General features: G+C 39.0%; 1 protein-coding gene across 1 annotated transcript in view; it reads left to right on the top strand.

Moving 5' to 3' along the window:
- Positions 1-5,088: 5,088 nt before the first annotated feature.
- Positions 5,089-14,249, top strand: part of SPTLC1 (serine palmitoyltransferase long chain base subunit 1) — a 34,507-nt gene continuing 25,346 nt past the window's right edge. Inside the window, exons 1-3 of the mRNA XM_060762015.2 lie at positions 5,089-5,180; positions 8,553-8,660; positions 10,434-10,528. Coding sequence (XP_060617998.2) covers positions 5,118-5,180; positions 8,553-8,660; positions 10,434-10,528 — 266 coding nt within the window. The 5' untranslated portion in view covers positions 5,089-5,117. The remainder of the gene's footprint in view (positions 5,181-8,552; positions 8,661-10,433; positions 10,529-14,249) is intronic.

Raw genomic sequence — 14,249 nt, 5'->3', positions numbered from 1 at the left:
AGAGTATATGTATGGTGGGAAAGCATGGCATAACACTCTGGCTTTTAAGCATTGCAGAAAGATGTACTATATATAGACATTGTACTTTTCACCCTCCAGTTCCTAGGATCTGATCCTTTCTTTAGATTGGGTTGCTGTGAGTTTCTTTAGATTGCTCTCCATCTCACTACAGTTCTGTCCAGATAAATCTTCTTTATTTACATCAGTTGTAGACTACACTTGTGGTTGCAATGAAAGGTTAATGATTGAAATTCCTGATATGTTAGTTTCACAGTTCTCTCCTAGGGGCCTTCCAGCCCTATACCCCAGAATATCAAGGCAGAAAGCCCCACTTTGAACTTGGTTATCTGAGTCCATACTTAGATAATGTGGGATTTTCTGCCTTAATATTCTGGGATATAGGGCTGTGTGGAAAGCCCCCAGTTTTTCAGATCCTGCTCATTTCAACTTTACACAGATCTGCCTAGGAATTTCTTGCATGCTGGTGTCTTCTCTCCTTATCAACTCCTCTTTGGCTGGTCCTCATTCTTGTATTAAATTTTCTGGGTTTTTTTTTTTAATCTCCAATATTTACATTCAAGGATTTAAAGTTTCTAGACTATCTTTACTCACCCTCTTGGTATTTGGAGGTGGGATCTACCCATTTTTTCAATTTTTTTGAGCACCCACATTAGAACACAGTTGTTTTCAAGGAATAGAGTACTTATAAAAACAGAAGCAGCTTCATGTAGGAAGTGAGGTCTGATCATGATTTTTAATGACCATATAATTTATTCAGAGATTTGTTTCTAAGACAAAGCAGCCAGAGAAGTGGAGGGTGTGACTGGGCTAAAAACTAAAGGATGTCGTTCCTGTTTCTCTGCTTGTTTTGCCGTCGGCGACCAGCTGAAATGTATTATTGCTTCAGCCCTCCCTACTCCCAACACTTTTCCCCCATCTGATGTTATTACAAATAACTGAAATTACAGTGTTTCATAAACTTCTAGATGTTTTGCGCATGAGAGCTGTTACACGGGTAATTCATCACATCCGTGATATAATCATTAATCCCAGATGAATTGCTCTCTTAAGAAATATTTCACAGGTGAGTCAGAAAATGTCGCTGCAGTTGAAAATTTGCAAGTAAAGCAGAAGAGGACTTGCTTTATGAGTTCTGAATTTCTAGCCACATTTACAGGATAAGAAGCAGTTGTATCACCTCACAATAGTGTGACGTTCTGGACTTTTCAGTGGAAAATGTTATTTCATTTATTAGATACAAATTGAACATTCCTTATCCAAAATTCCAATATTCTGGCTGGCTGAGATACTCACACCTTTGCTTTCTCGTGACTCAATATATCCAGACTTGGTTTCATGCACAAAATTTAAATTATTTAAATAAAATACTGTTTATAAACATATTTTCAGGCTGTATGTATAATGTATATATGAAACATTTAGACTTGGGCCTCATCTCCAAGATATCTCAGTAGGTAGGTATATTACCTGTAAAGCCCTATATGCTTCAGGTCCAACCTATCTTTGAGACTGCACCTCCTTCTATGAACCGGCATGGGCACTATGATCTACCAGGGAAGGCCTCCTCTCAGTCTCACCTCCATCACAAGTGTGATTGGTGGGGACGAGAGAGAAGGCCTTCTCGGTGGCGCCCCATAACTTTGGAATGCCCTCACGTGAGAGATTAGGCTAGCCCCCACTCTCCAAGCCTTCTGTATACAACTGAAGAACATGGTTATTTCTGCAAGCAAGCCTTTGGCCATGTTTAGAATCTCTTAACATTTGAAGACCTAGAGACTATTACACTGTGCACTTTATGAGACTGATACTGGTTGCAATTATTTTATACCTGCAGCTATTGTTACATTTTATAGATATTAACCGGGGGGGGGGGGGATTGTGATGTTTATGTTGGTTGTTATTCCTTCTGTGGTATTGTCTTTGCACTTTGTATTTTGGTGTTTGCACCTTTGAGTGCTTTGTGAGCTACTCTGAGTCCCTTTGAGAGTTAGTGGCAGGGTATAAATAAAAATGGTGGTGGTGATGATGATGATGATGATGATGATGATGATTCTTCTTCTTCTTCTTCTTCTTCTTCTTCTTCTTCTTATTATTATTATTATTATTATTATACAAATCCAAAACATTCTAGTCCCAAGCATTTAAGGTAGGGGATACCCATCCTATGTTAAGATAGCATATATATTAGATATTATAAAGTAAGAATCTATGGAGAGGGGTGACAGAATTATATGTTGGGTGTGATAATTGGTGCAATGTCTGAGATAATTTTAAAAGGCTGTTCTGTATGAGCACAAATTAGGGATCTGAGGTTAGGAGAGCAAGAATCAGAGTTAACTAGGACATATGTGTGTAAGAAAAATGAGAATTTTATTTAAATGTATAAAATAAGTTATTTGTCATGTTATGTTTATTTCTGTTTAATAAATCATTTTAATTACATGTTTATCCTCTGGGAATGCTTACATTGGAAAGTTCACATCAGGTACATTGTCTGATGACAGAGCATTGATGTGTGATGAGGATGTAATTTCTAAAAGGTCCTCACAACTGATGGCCAGAATAGGGTCCTTGCACTGGAGGCAGAGGTGTGGATAATAGAAAGACTTCACATTAAATGGCAGTAGTTGGGATAAGTAGAAGTCTCTCCATGTATTCCAACTGGCACTGTCCTGGCCTCAGAGGATGAGAAGAGGCAGGCACAACTCCATCATGCCTATGACCAGAATCAGATGAAAAGCCCTCCCTCTATCCCAACTGTAACTGCCTTGTCCTTGGAGTGAGAGAAGTAGTATTTGCTTAATCTCCTCTCTTAGGCCGCCATCTCCTTTTTCTTTTTTACAAGTTTATCCCCAAAGTGACTGCTGTGTATGTGTCTATCTATCTATGAGATAAATCCACCAAAGAATAACATTTCTGTAAATGTGTGAAACACACATGCCCAATATTGTCAGTGTCAAGGTTAATAGGTCATTCTTACACATAGGTCTGTGTCACAATTATGAAAACAACATGCCTTGATCTTTGCAGAAGCAAAATTATTGCTTACTTACCAAAAAAGGGGAAGTTTGCTCTGTTGTGAGTCACCACAGGGGCCATCCTGGGAGGAAAGAAAAATATAAATAAGTATAACTAGGGATGCATCAACATTGTAGAATTAATGAAGTTTGATACCACTTCAACTGTTATTTCTCAACTGCATGGAACCATGGAAGTTGTCATTTGGTGAGGCATCAAGACTATTTGGCATAGAGGGCTGAAGACCTTGCAAAACTACAACTTTCACAGCATTGAGCCATGGCCCATGGTAGTTAAAATGGTGTCACTCTGCATAAATTCTGCAGTTTAGACAGTTGATCATTGACTCATGATTAACACACTCAACCTAAGCACATTTATTCAGAAGTAACTTCTAAGGAGCTGGCAGGCACTGACTTCCTGGTGCATATATCAAGTGTGAAGGCATAATTACAACATTGGCTGTATCTTTCAGGCTGGAATGATCCCATAATCCCCTATTTCTCCCCCATGTGGGAACCTACACTGGCCCCATGGCAACGCCCCTGTAACCCAAACTTTATGAACTTTTTCCAACTTCTATAAATTTTTGGGAACTTTTATCAACTTTTGAGAACTTTTAAGACCTTTAGGAACTTCCATGGACTCTTTGTCAAATCCCTATGAACTCTTATGAACCCCCGGGCCTTAGTTTGAGGACCCCTGACCCAGACTATAAAGTCAGAACATCCCACAGTATCTGTTTTGAACTGGGTTGTCTGAATGCACACTCAGCTAATGTGGGATTTTCTGTCTTGATGTTTTGGGATATAGGGCTGTGTGGAAGGGTCCTGAGTGTGGACTCAGACAACTCAGTTCAAAGCAGATATTGTGGGATTTTCTGCCTTGGTAGTCTGGGATATAGGGCTGTGTGGAAGGGCCATCTGTTATCGGAGTCCACACTGCCATATATCCCAGGTCAAAACAGATAATGTAGGGCTTTGTTTAGCTGTGTGGAAGGGGCCCATGTGCCAAGTTATTGAAGCTGATGTATTCCTGGACATTATTAATGCTATATCATAATATCTGGTTTTATTTATTTATCGTGTCAGGAGCAACCAGAAAGGAGATTCCATCTGAACATGTGGAAGAACTTCCTGTGAGAGCCGTTCAGCAGTGGAACTCTCTGCCCCGGAGTGTGGTGGAGGCTCCTTCTTTGGAAGTTTTTAAACAGAGGCTGGATGGCCATCTGTCAGTGGTGATTTGAATGCAATATTCCTGCTTCTTGGCAGGGGGTTGGCCTGGATGGCCCATGAGGTCTCTTTCAACTCTTTGATTGTATGGGTTGTTGTAGGTTTTTCGGGCTATACGGCCATGGTCTAGAGGCCATATAGCCCGAAAAACCTACAACAACCCAGTGATTCCGGCCATGAAAGCCTTCGACAATTCTTTGATTGTATGATTCTATGATTTGTATTACATTTTTAACAAAACAAACTGACAAAAATATATTATCTGGTGCGGGGATAGAAATAACATGCAAAGGAGAATATTTCTCCTGTAAGAGCAAAAAGAAAAAGTTTCAGCAAACTTTCTTGATTCAAAACTAACAATGAGCACACAATGTGAAATGGAATAGCCAAGAAAATCCTGGCAGACATAAGAAAACATTTTGAACCCATCAAGTATTTCACATAGGGATACTCAAACCAGTAAATAATCCCTGCCGAACTAAGGGGGCGTCTACACTGTGGAATTAATGCAGTTTGACACCACTTTCACTACAGAATCCTGGGGAGGCACCAGGACTATTTGGCAGAGAATGCTGAAGGCTTTATAAAACTACAATTCCCAAAGCAATGAGCCATGATAGTTAAATTGGTGTCAGACTTCATTGATGTCACTGTCCCTTTAAGAATCACATCCCTTCCTCCTAAACAGAGCAACCCCAGCCAGACTGCGAGGCCAAAGAGACAACACTGACGATGCTCCCATCTTCTCTTGCTCCCTGTGAGCGCCTCCCTCTTGTTTTATACCCGGCGTGACGTCAACGCGCGCCTGCGCCGTGGCTCGCCGAGACCCGGAAGTAGCTGGTGGCGATGGCGGCGGAGGGCATGGGGCAGCAGTGGGTGCTGGTGGAGATGGTCCAGGCCTTCTACGAGGTGAGGGGCGGCCTTAAAGGCGCGGGCGGCCCTTCGCCTTCTTTCCCTCCGAAAGAAAAGAGGCGAGGGCTTCAAGGGGATGAGGGCGCCATTCTCAGGGATTCCTCTCCCCCCATTAATAGGTCTGCTATCAACTTATGGCGGCCTTATATGCATCCCATAGGGTTTTCTTAGGCAAGGGATGCTCAGAGCTGGTTTTGCCAGTTCCTGAAATACATCCAACAGGACTCCCAAGGACTAATCAAAGCTGGCTTGGCTGAACTTCCAAGACCAGACAGAACCTGGTGCCTTTGGGTTCCTGTGCCTTATAAGGGCCTTTCCACACCACCACTCAACCCAGAATATCAAGGCAGAAAATCCCACAATATCTGCTTTGAACTGAGTTATCTGAGTCCACACTGCCTTATATCCCAGTTCAAAGCAGATGATGTGAAAATTCATTTAGTTGTGCGGAAGGGACCTTAGTTATCAAGGCAGGGAGGGAGGGAAATCTCAGAAAGGGGTGAGTTTGAGTTGTGTGGGCGTGCAAGGTGTGTAATCACAGCAGTTTCATTTTACACATAAGGAGGCGGTGCCTGGACGTGTGGCTTTGTCAAGTCAGTTTGGCATGTCCCTGTTTGGAGAAACAGGGCAGGAGATAAAAGGATGGATCTCAGCTAAAGTACTTCTGCACTTTGTAGTTATAGCAGTTTGACTGCCATGGCTCAATGCTATGGGATCCTGGGAGTTGCAGTTTAGTGAGGCACCAGCACTCCCTTAATTCCATTGCATTAAGACATGACAATTAGAGTGGTGACAAACTGCATTGATTCTACATGATAGATGCCCCGTGGGAGACAGATGGGATATGTATTAAATAAATGTTCAGGAGCAAATGTTTAATAATAATAATAATAATAATAAGCAAGATTGCAGAGAAACAACTGGAAAAGTTGACACGATATGCGGATTTAAAGATTGAATAATAATAATAATAATAATAATAATAATAATTTTATTTAATACCCCGCCACCATCTCCCCAATGGGGACTCGGGGTGGCTTACATGAGGCCAAGCCCAACAGCAAAGACTCTGGAACAACCCAGTCAAGGTAGTCCCAGTGATGATTGGCACACTGGGTGCAGTGCTTAAAGACCTTGGCCTGCACTTAAACACAATAGGCACTGACAAAATTACCATCTGCCAGCTGCAGAAGGCCACCTTACTGGGATCTGCAAGCGTTATTCGCCGATACATCACACAGTCCTAGACACTTGGGAAGTGTCGGACGTGTGATCCAATTCAACAGCCAGCAGAGTGTCTGCTGTGGACTCATCTTATTGTGTTTCAAATAATAATAATAATCATCATCATCATCATCACTGACTAAATCACAATTTGTCCACTGTAAAAGACCACCTTACTTGGATCTGCGCGCATCATTCAAAAATACATTGCACAGTCCTAGACACTTGGGAAGTGTTCAACTTGTGATTTTGTGATACAAAATCCAACATACATATCTGTGTCATACTGTGTTTTGTGTCAGTAAGGTAATACTATGATAATACAACTTTATTTATATTCCGCCCTATCTCCCTAAGGAGACTCAGGGCAGATTTCAACAAGCAGAAAGGCAAACATTCAATGCCATTACAAGATCATAAATTCAAATACAGTACAAGAACAACCCAACCAAGTCCCAAAATGCACCAGCATCTACGGTCAAATTAAACTTGCAACCTCAAATTAAATGGTAACATAGCCTATCAAGTAACTTAACATGAAAAAACATTGACATAGAACTCAGTTTACAGAAACACCAAAAGTTCAGTTGAAATGAAATTACAGCACCTGCAAGGGAGGGTGCCATTTTTATTTCTTTAAGGCGGGAATTCCAGAGATGGGGGGTGATCGCAGACAAGGCCCTCTCTCGTTCCCACCAGTCGTACTTTAGTGGCAAGGTGGAGGAAAAATGTTTGATCATTACTTTGACATCTGAATTTCCTCCAGAGCTATACATTTCTGCACCCTATCTGAAGAATGCTACCCTTTATTTATATCTTTATTTATTTTACTCTGGAGATTTTTTGATCATGTTGTAGCTGAGCGTGCTATATTAGCTAATATTCTGCTAAAATAAATTTAATTTTCATTAATCTCAAATCAGAGCAGTTTGGAGTACTATCCTATGAATGCCCTGAAACTTAGTCTTTGAATATAGTGGTGCTTGGGTATATATTATGAAAATCCCTGCTGTTAAAGAATTATTGGACATGTGCTATTAAGAGGTAAATTAAATCTGGATGCCTTTTTTACTGACTAGTGATTGTCAAATAACAAGAGGTGCACCTATACTGTGGAATTAATGTAGTTTGACAGCACTTTCACTGTCCTGGTTCAATGCTATGAAACCCTAGGACTTGTAGTTTTACAAGGTTTTTCGCTTTCTCTGCCAAAGAATGCTGGTGCTTTACTAAACTCACAGTTCCAATGTTTCCATACCACAGAGCCAGCAATTAAAGCAATGTCAAACCTGTATTAACTCTATAATGTAGATCCACCATTAGTTGAAGTTGTGAACTAGCAATTAAGCATATTTCTAAATAAACATATACAGGTTCAGGTTGTCTTCTATAAATCTAGTGAGCCTTTTGTGTGTATGGTGAGCTGTTAAGTAAATCATGGGTTTCATTCTGAACGTGCCACCATGAACCTGGGATTTTAGTGTTTTATATGTCATCTGTATTAGTAAATTAAAAATGTATGGAATAAATCAACAAACCATATCAGGAATACTGGGTTGCTGGGAATTTTCTGGGCTGTATGGCCATGTTCAAGAATTATTCTCTCCTGACGTTTTGCCCACATCTATGGCAAGCAACCTCTGAGGATGCCTGCCATAGATATAGGCGAAACATCAGGAGAGAATGCTTCTGGAACATAGTCATGCAGCCTGGAAAACTCACCACAACCCAGTGATTCCAGCCATGAAAGCCTTTAACAACAGATTTCGGGAATAGACAATAAAAATACATATAAAATCTTTTGTAGTTCATATTAGTTTCAATACGCTTATATAAGTGTGTTCTCTGCCTCCCTCTCCCCCCCCCCCTATATATACGTTTATAGTTCCAAACTCTTTGACTATTTCCACATTATACTAAGGTGTGTGTGAGATTACATATTTCCTCCTTCCAATTTTTCTCCTCAAAATTCCTTTGATAAGCTAATACTAAACTTCCTGAAAGCAGTTATAACACAGTCACAGCAGTGTTCTAAGCTGAATCTGAGTTTAGCAAAAATATGAATTTAATGTAAAGATTCTAAAAAGAGATTGCAATCTTAGTAATATTATTAATGTTTAATTATTACTTTTGCTTAACTTTTAGGCTCCAACATACCATCTTATTTTGGAAGGCATTCTGATTCTATGGATAATAAGACTACTTTTTTCAAAAACATACAAACTTCAGGAGAGATCTGACCTCACACCTAAGGTTTGTTGTTTTAAAAAGAACTAATGGCGACTATGTAATTTTTGAAATAAGAGCCTCATCATGATAACTATATGTATTACTCCCATTAGTTTCAGGAAATTCCACAAAATGACACAATGATATGTATATGTGTTATATTATTCTTTATTATAAATAGCTTTGCTATAGGGAAGCCTATGTGAAAAAGATAGCTGGGAGCTGATAATCCTCTTCTAATGCAAAGATTATTACTTTGGACTGTGTATTATATTGCTGTACTAGATCTTACAGTTAACATTTAATTTTTGATTTTTGTGTGTCATAAATACACGGGATGTAATTTGTAATGTGTTAATTCATAGGAAGATTATATTTGTAAAATTCTAAATCTGAAATGGGTAGCTCTCACTACCAATATCATGGCAACCATTTTTACAGCATCTCAGACCACTTTAATACTTGATAGAGTTCTGCTGTGGTTGCCCTTCAGATTAAATTACTTAATGCTGAAATATAACACTTAATGAAAGTCCAGCTTTTCTTTAAAGGATTTTGGCCCGCTTAATAGCCCAACTTGGTTTATTTGTAAATCCTTGTTCAAGCAACAGACTTGAAGGATTCTGGATCCTGATGTCTCTAAGAATTTAAAGATAGAATAGATCAAGATCACATCTGTTAAAGGTTGGATACCTCAATAGCCTTCCAGGAGATCTCTGAACATTGTTCACAGCCAAACACATTCTGTGAGTTGTATGAGCATTTTTGCCACGTTTTTAAGCCCCCTTGGGCCATTTGGACTCCAAAGAGTCATTCCTTAACATCAGAAAACCAGTAGAAACTAACTAACTTCCTGTCTTGCTTTAAAAAACTTCTGATCCTGGTGGCTATAAGTGTGCAGTAGATGCTGTTATCTCATCCAGCAGGTCTCTATTTGAGTCCACTAGTGACACTAGGAATTCTAATATGAACACTAGTTTTCACTTAACGTTTTAGATAGAACTCTGCTGGAGGCACTTGTGAGACAGTATATTCTTTAACTCACAGATATAACTAGAATAGAGTTGATGAATTTCTTTTCTGGGCCTCCAGTCTAATTACTTTTGAACCCTCAGGAATTTCCTGGTGACTACATAATGATTTTTACATTTTTTGAAATGAATAGTAATAGTTACTGCTTTAAAAGTGAAATGAGCCTTGAAGCATGATGTCTTTTAAGATTACAGCAGCATAATAATAATAATAGTCATCATCATCATCATTCCTTTTATTGCTTTATTTATATCTCCAGATCACCATCTGAGTTTTTGTCAAGGATTGCCCACGTATTTTTGTTTGTCTTCTAATTCAGTAGTTCCCAAGATAGGAAATGACACTTCACATCTCAGATGGAGAACTTATGGCAACTCCCAGCATCTCTCATTATTACCTTACACTGATTTGGAATAATGGTGTTTGTAGCCCAGGAGAATATGGAGGGCCACATATATATGATCTCTGTCAAGTTAAAACAAGGCTTTAATTAGTAGGCAGAACTATACTATATTAGATTATTGTGCAGCTAAGTTCAGCTTCCTTGTATAACATGTTGTTAGATGTTCTTTTTGTCTCCTAAAGTAGATGATATTCAGGGGATTTTTTTTATAAATATGCCTTTAAACACGTTCTTTTTAAAAATAGTCTAATGGTAGTGAACAATGAATTTTTTAAAAAAAAATTCCGGGTGAAGTAGTATGAAACAAAATTTCATACAAACATGTGGATGATGGTCAATATTTTGGTTTATCTCTATTTTAGGAAAAGGAAGAACTAATTGAAGAATGGCAGCCAGAACCTCTTGTTCCTCCTGTATCAAAAGACCATCCAGCTCTCAACTACAATGTTGTTTCAGGGTAAATCAAAAATAAAGAAATGTCATGTTACAGTTAAGGACCCAGCTCTTATATGAAAGTCAGTCCTGCTAATTTCAAGGGTGCTTGCTTCCTGTTAAATGTAATTAGGATTGCTCTTAATCCTGATCACTTTCAAGGAATACTGTGATTTCTTCTCCTGCAGATTTTGAGAACCAGGTTGCAGCACAGACTGAAATTCTGGCATGCGACTGACTTCAGAAATACTTCAAGTAGGCACAAAAATATTTGATGAGCTTTTGCATCATGCTGCTTGATAAATAGTAGAGGCTTGCCTAATTTCGACCTAATTATGAACAGATGTCTCTGCTTAACTAAATTGGTTAATATGAGGGAATTTAAGTGAATACAAAACAAAAACTCCTAATGCTTTCCTAATTCCAGAACAAAGCAAAGTATTTACTAGTGATGAAGTTTTGATATATTCTGCTTTGGACATTTTGCAGCAATTTTTCATTATAAAGAATCAAGAAAAGAGAGCTCCAGGCAATTAGTAGGGCCTAGTGAAAAACCTATTTAAAACCTGTTGAAAGGCAAGCTCTGTTTGATGTTTCAGTTGTGGCTTTTGTCACAAGTTAATTCTATGCTTCCCAGTATATCATTTAAAATTTACATCTTTTCCTTTTTGCTCCCCGTGCAATGAGGATTAATGCTCTTGTATCTGAAGTAATATCTGAAAATGTTGTGTATTGTGCATGTCACCCTGGAATTGGAGCAGTGGTGGCAGGACTGAAGGACTGAAGACCTACAGATCGCAGGTTCGAATCCGGGGAGAGGTGGATGAGCTCGTTCTATCAGCTCCAGCTCCTCATACGGGGACATGAGAGAAGCCTCCCACAAGGATGATAAAAACATCAGATCATCCGGGCGTTCCCTGGGCAACATCCTTGCAGACGGCCAATTCTCTCACACAAGGAAGCAACCTGGAGTTTCTCAAGTCGCTCCTGACACACAAAAAACCCTATGGAATTAAGTTTTTAGTGGAACGTGGTCCAAATACATGCATGTAAGGCTCTAGCCTTAAACATTAGCTTTTTAGATTGCTTCTTTTTAGATTGCTTCTTTACATTAGCTTTTTAGATTGCCTTTGTAAGCCGCATCGAGTCCTTCGGGAGATGTTAAAGGTAAAGGTAGTCCCCTGACATTAAGTGCAGTCATGTCTGACTCTGGGGTGTGGTGCTCATCTCCATTTCTAAGCCGAAGAGCCAGCGTTGTCCGTAGACACCTCCAAGGTCATGTGGCCGGCATGACTGCATGGAGCGCCGTTACCTTCCTGCCGGAGTGGTACCTATTGATCTACTCACATTTGCATGTTTTCGAACTGCTAGGTTGGCAGAAGCTAGGGCTGACAGCGGAAGCTCACGCCGCTCCCCGGAATCAAACCTGCGACCTTTCGATCAACAAGCTCAGCAGCTCAGTGCTTTAACGCACTGCGCCACCGGGGATGTTAGTGGGGTATAAATAAAATTAATAATAATAATAATAATAATAATAATAATAATAATTCTTTATCTTTTTTTAATGTGAGGCACCACTAGAGTTTGAGAAGATTGCATGGGAGAGGAAGCTCTGGAATAACTTTGGAATCTATTACCAAAGAAATCATATTTCCAAGTTCTCCACAAAATCCTGCCTCTGATGTGACTTTTATCACACATTAATTTTTAATATATTGAAACTACAAACTTGTGAGCCACTAAACATCATTTTAGTTATAAACCTAGTTGATTTATATCAGCCTTGGGACTTAATACTATTACTTGGATTTGGCCTTATCAACTATTACTTGTTAAGAAATGAATTTTTCAGCAATTAACAGATATTTATGAGCTTGGATTCATTCAATACTATTTTGAATGACACTTGACTAAGACTAATTGCAATTTCTGTGTAGTAGACTTTTATTCATACAATATGTTATTATTGTAATGTGCATGGCCACATGTATTTAGGAATCCTGTTTTTTTTCCCTTCAATAGTTAAATGAAGTGATTAAACAGAAAAAATAAGCATATACTAAGATTTTAAAATGGCATGCATGGGTCTTTCTTCTGAAATATTATATTTTTGCTAACAGGATATAAATGCTATTTAAACTCTACTGACAGAAGAAGTTACTGATTGTTGGTATAGGAATGGGCAGCTGTCATGGATTACAGGGATGTATTGATTCACCTAGTAGACACTGAAGACTGAGCTACCCAGCTCTTCAACACTTAAAAGAATGCAGAAAAGATTACACCATCACAGTGCTCACAAAGATCCCAATATACCTTAAGCTAGTGGTTCTCAACCTGTGGGTCCCCAGATGTTTTGGGCTTCAACTTCCAGAAATCCTAACAGCTGGTAAACTGACTGGGATTTCTGGGAGTTGTAGGCCAAAACACCTGGGGAGCCACAGGTTGAGAACCAGTGCCATAAGCCCTAGACAGTGTTGTCAATATAGAGGGATGATACATGTTTGTTAGGCCTGGGTAACAATGGAAAAATTTGTTTCTAAAATTGATTAGTTTTTTGGGTTTTTTTGCGTTTCGATATTTACAAAATTTCGTAAATGGTAAAAAAATTACAAAACAATAACGAATCGATTCGTTAATGGCGGCCGCAATCGCGCAATACGCTAAAAAAACTTCTGAAGCTTCCCTCTCCCTCTGTTGTTGACTGTTGGTGTGATATTATAATTTTTTTTCACTAATTAAACAAAAAACAACTATAAAACTTGCCCCAGACATGCAGAAATAATAACGAAACGACCTCAAACCAATAACGAAACGAATACATAACAAAATTGCGAAGCATTTACGAAACGAATTGAAAAATTCGTTTCGTTTTTAAGTTGCTCCAGAATGGTTCGTTATCGCTTCGTTAACAAAAAAATAACGAATTTTTAACGAATTACGAATTAACGAAACGAAACCGCCCAGCCCTAATGTTTGTGTCTAGGACAGTGTTGTCAATATAGAGGGATGATACATGTTTGTGTCTAGAAAACTTCTGTGCCAGGATGTTTTTAGCTGCAAACCATGGCATAATTTGCAATACTAATTGTACTGCACATCAGTAAACATATGCAGAATGCTTGCAGGAAGATACTGTCATTTCCTTTGAATCACAGTTAGGCAACCTGACACCTTTCATGTTATGGGCTACAAGCACCATGGTCCCTCTCTTTGTAAGTTCAATATTTATTTATTTCATGCATTTCTACCCCACCCTTCTCCCCCCGAGATCCTATCACCATATTACAGTCCAAAATACATTAAAAACGTTAAAACAATTCATTGAACAATAGATTAAACATGCCAGTTAAAACCAAATCCAAGTCTGGGTTAATTCAATGTCGCAGGTATCCTAAGTCTTTCCAGTTGCCTCTGTCCACTAATCGAACGCCTGGTCCCAAAGTCAAATCTTCAATTTTCTTCTAAAGGACGGGAGGGAGGTATCCAACCTGATGTCCCTGGGGAGAGAGTTCCAAAATATCTGGGAAACACTACAGTGCCTACTTCCGTTCTACATATTTAATGTTACTTCATTGGGTTTCTCTCTCTCATATCTTTAAGGCTTAGTTTTTCAAACTGATCCAGCTCTCCTTCCATAAAAGTACAATCTATTCTGCATTTTTTAGGAATCATGCAATAAAACTTGATGACTTTTTAAGCATGCTAAAATTTCCTGAGTGGTACATTTAAAACTTTGTTTACCA

This window comes from Anolis sagrei, chromosome 2 (assembly GCF_037176765.1).
Source record: "Anolis sagrei isolate rAnoSag1 chromosome 2, rAnoSag1.mat, whole genome shotgun sequence".
NCBI classification, from domain to species: domain Eukaryota; kingdom Metazoa; phylum Chordata; class Lepidosauria; order Squamata; family Dactyloidae; genus Anolis; species Anolis sagrei.
Note: the sequence above shows the minus strand (reverse complement) of the source record. Positions and strands in the feature narration are given on the sequence as shown.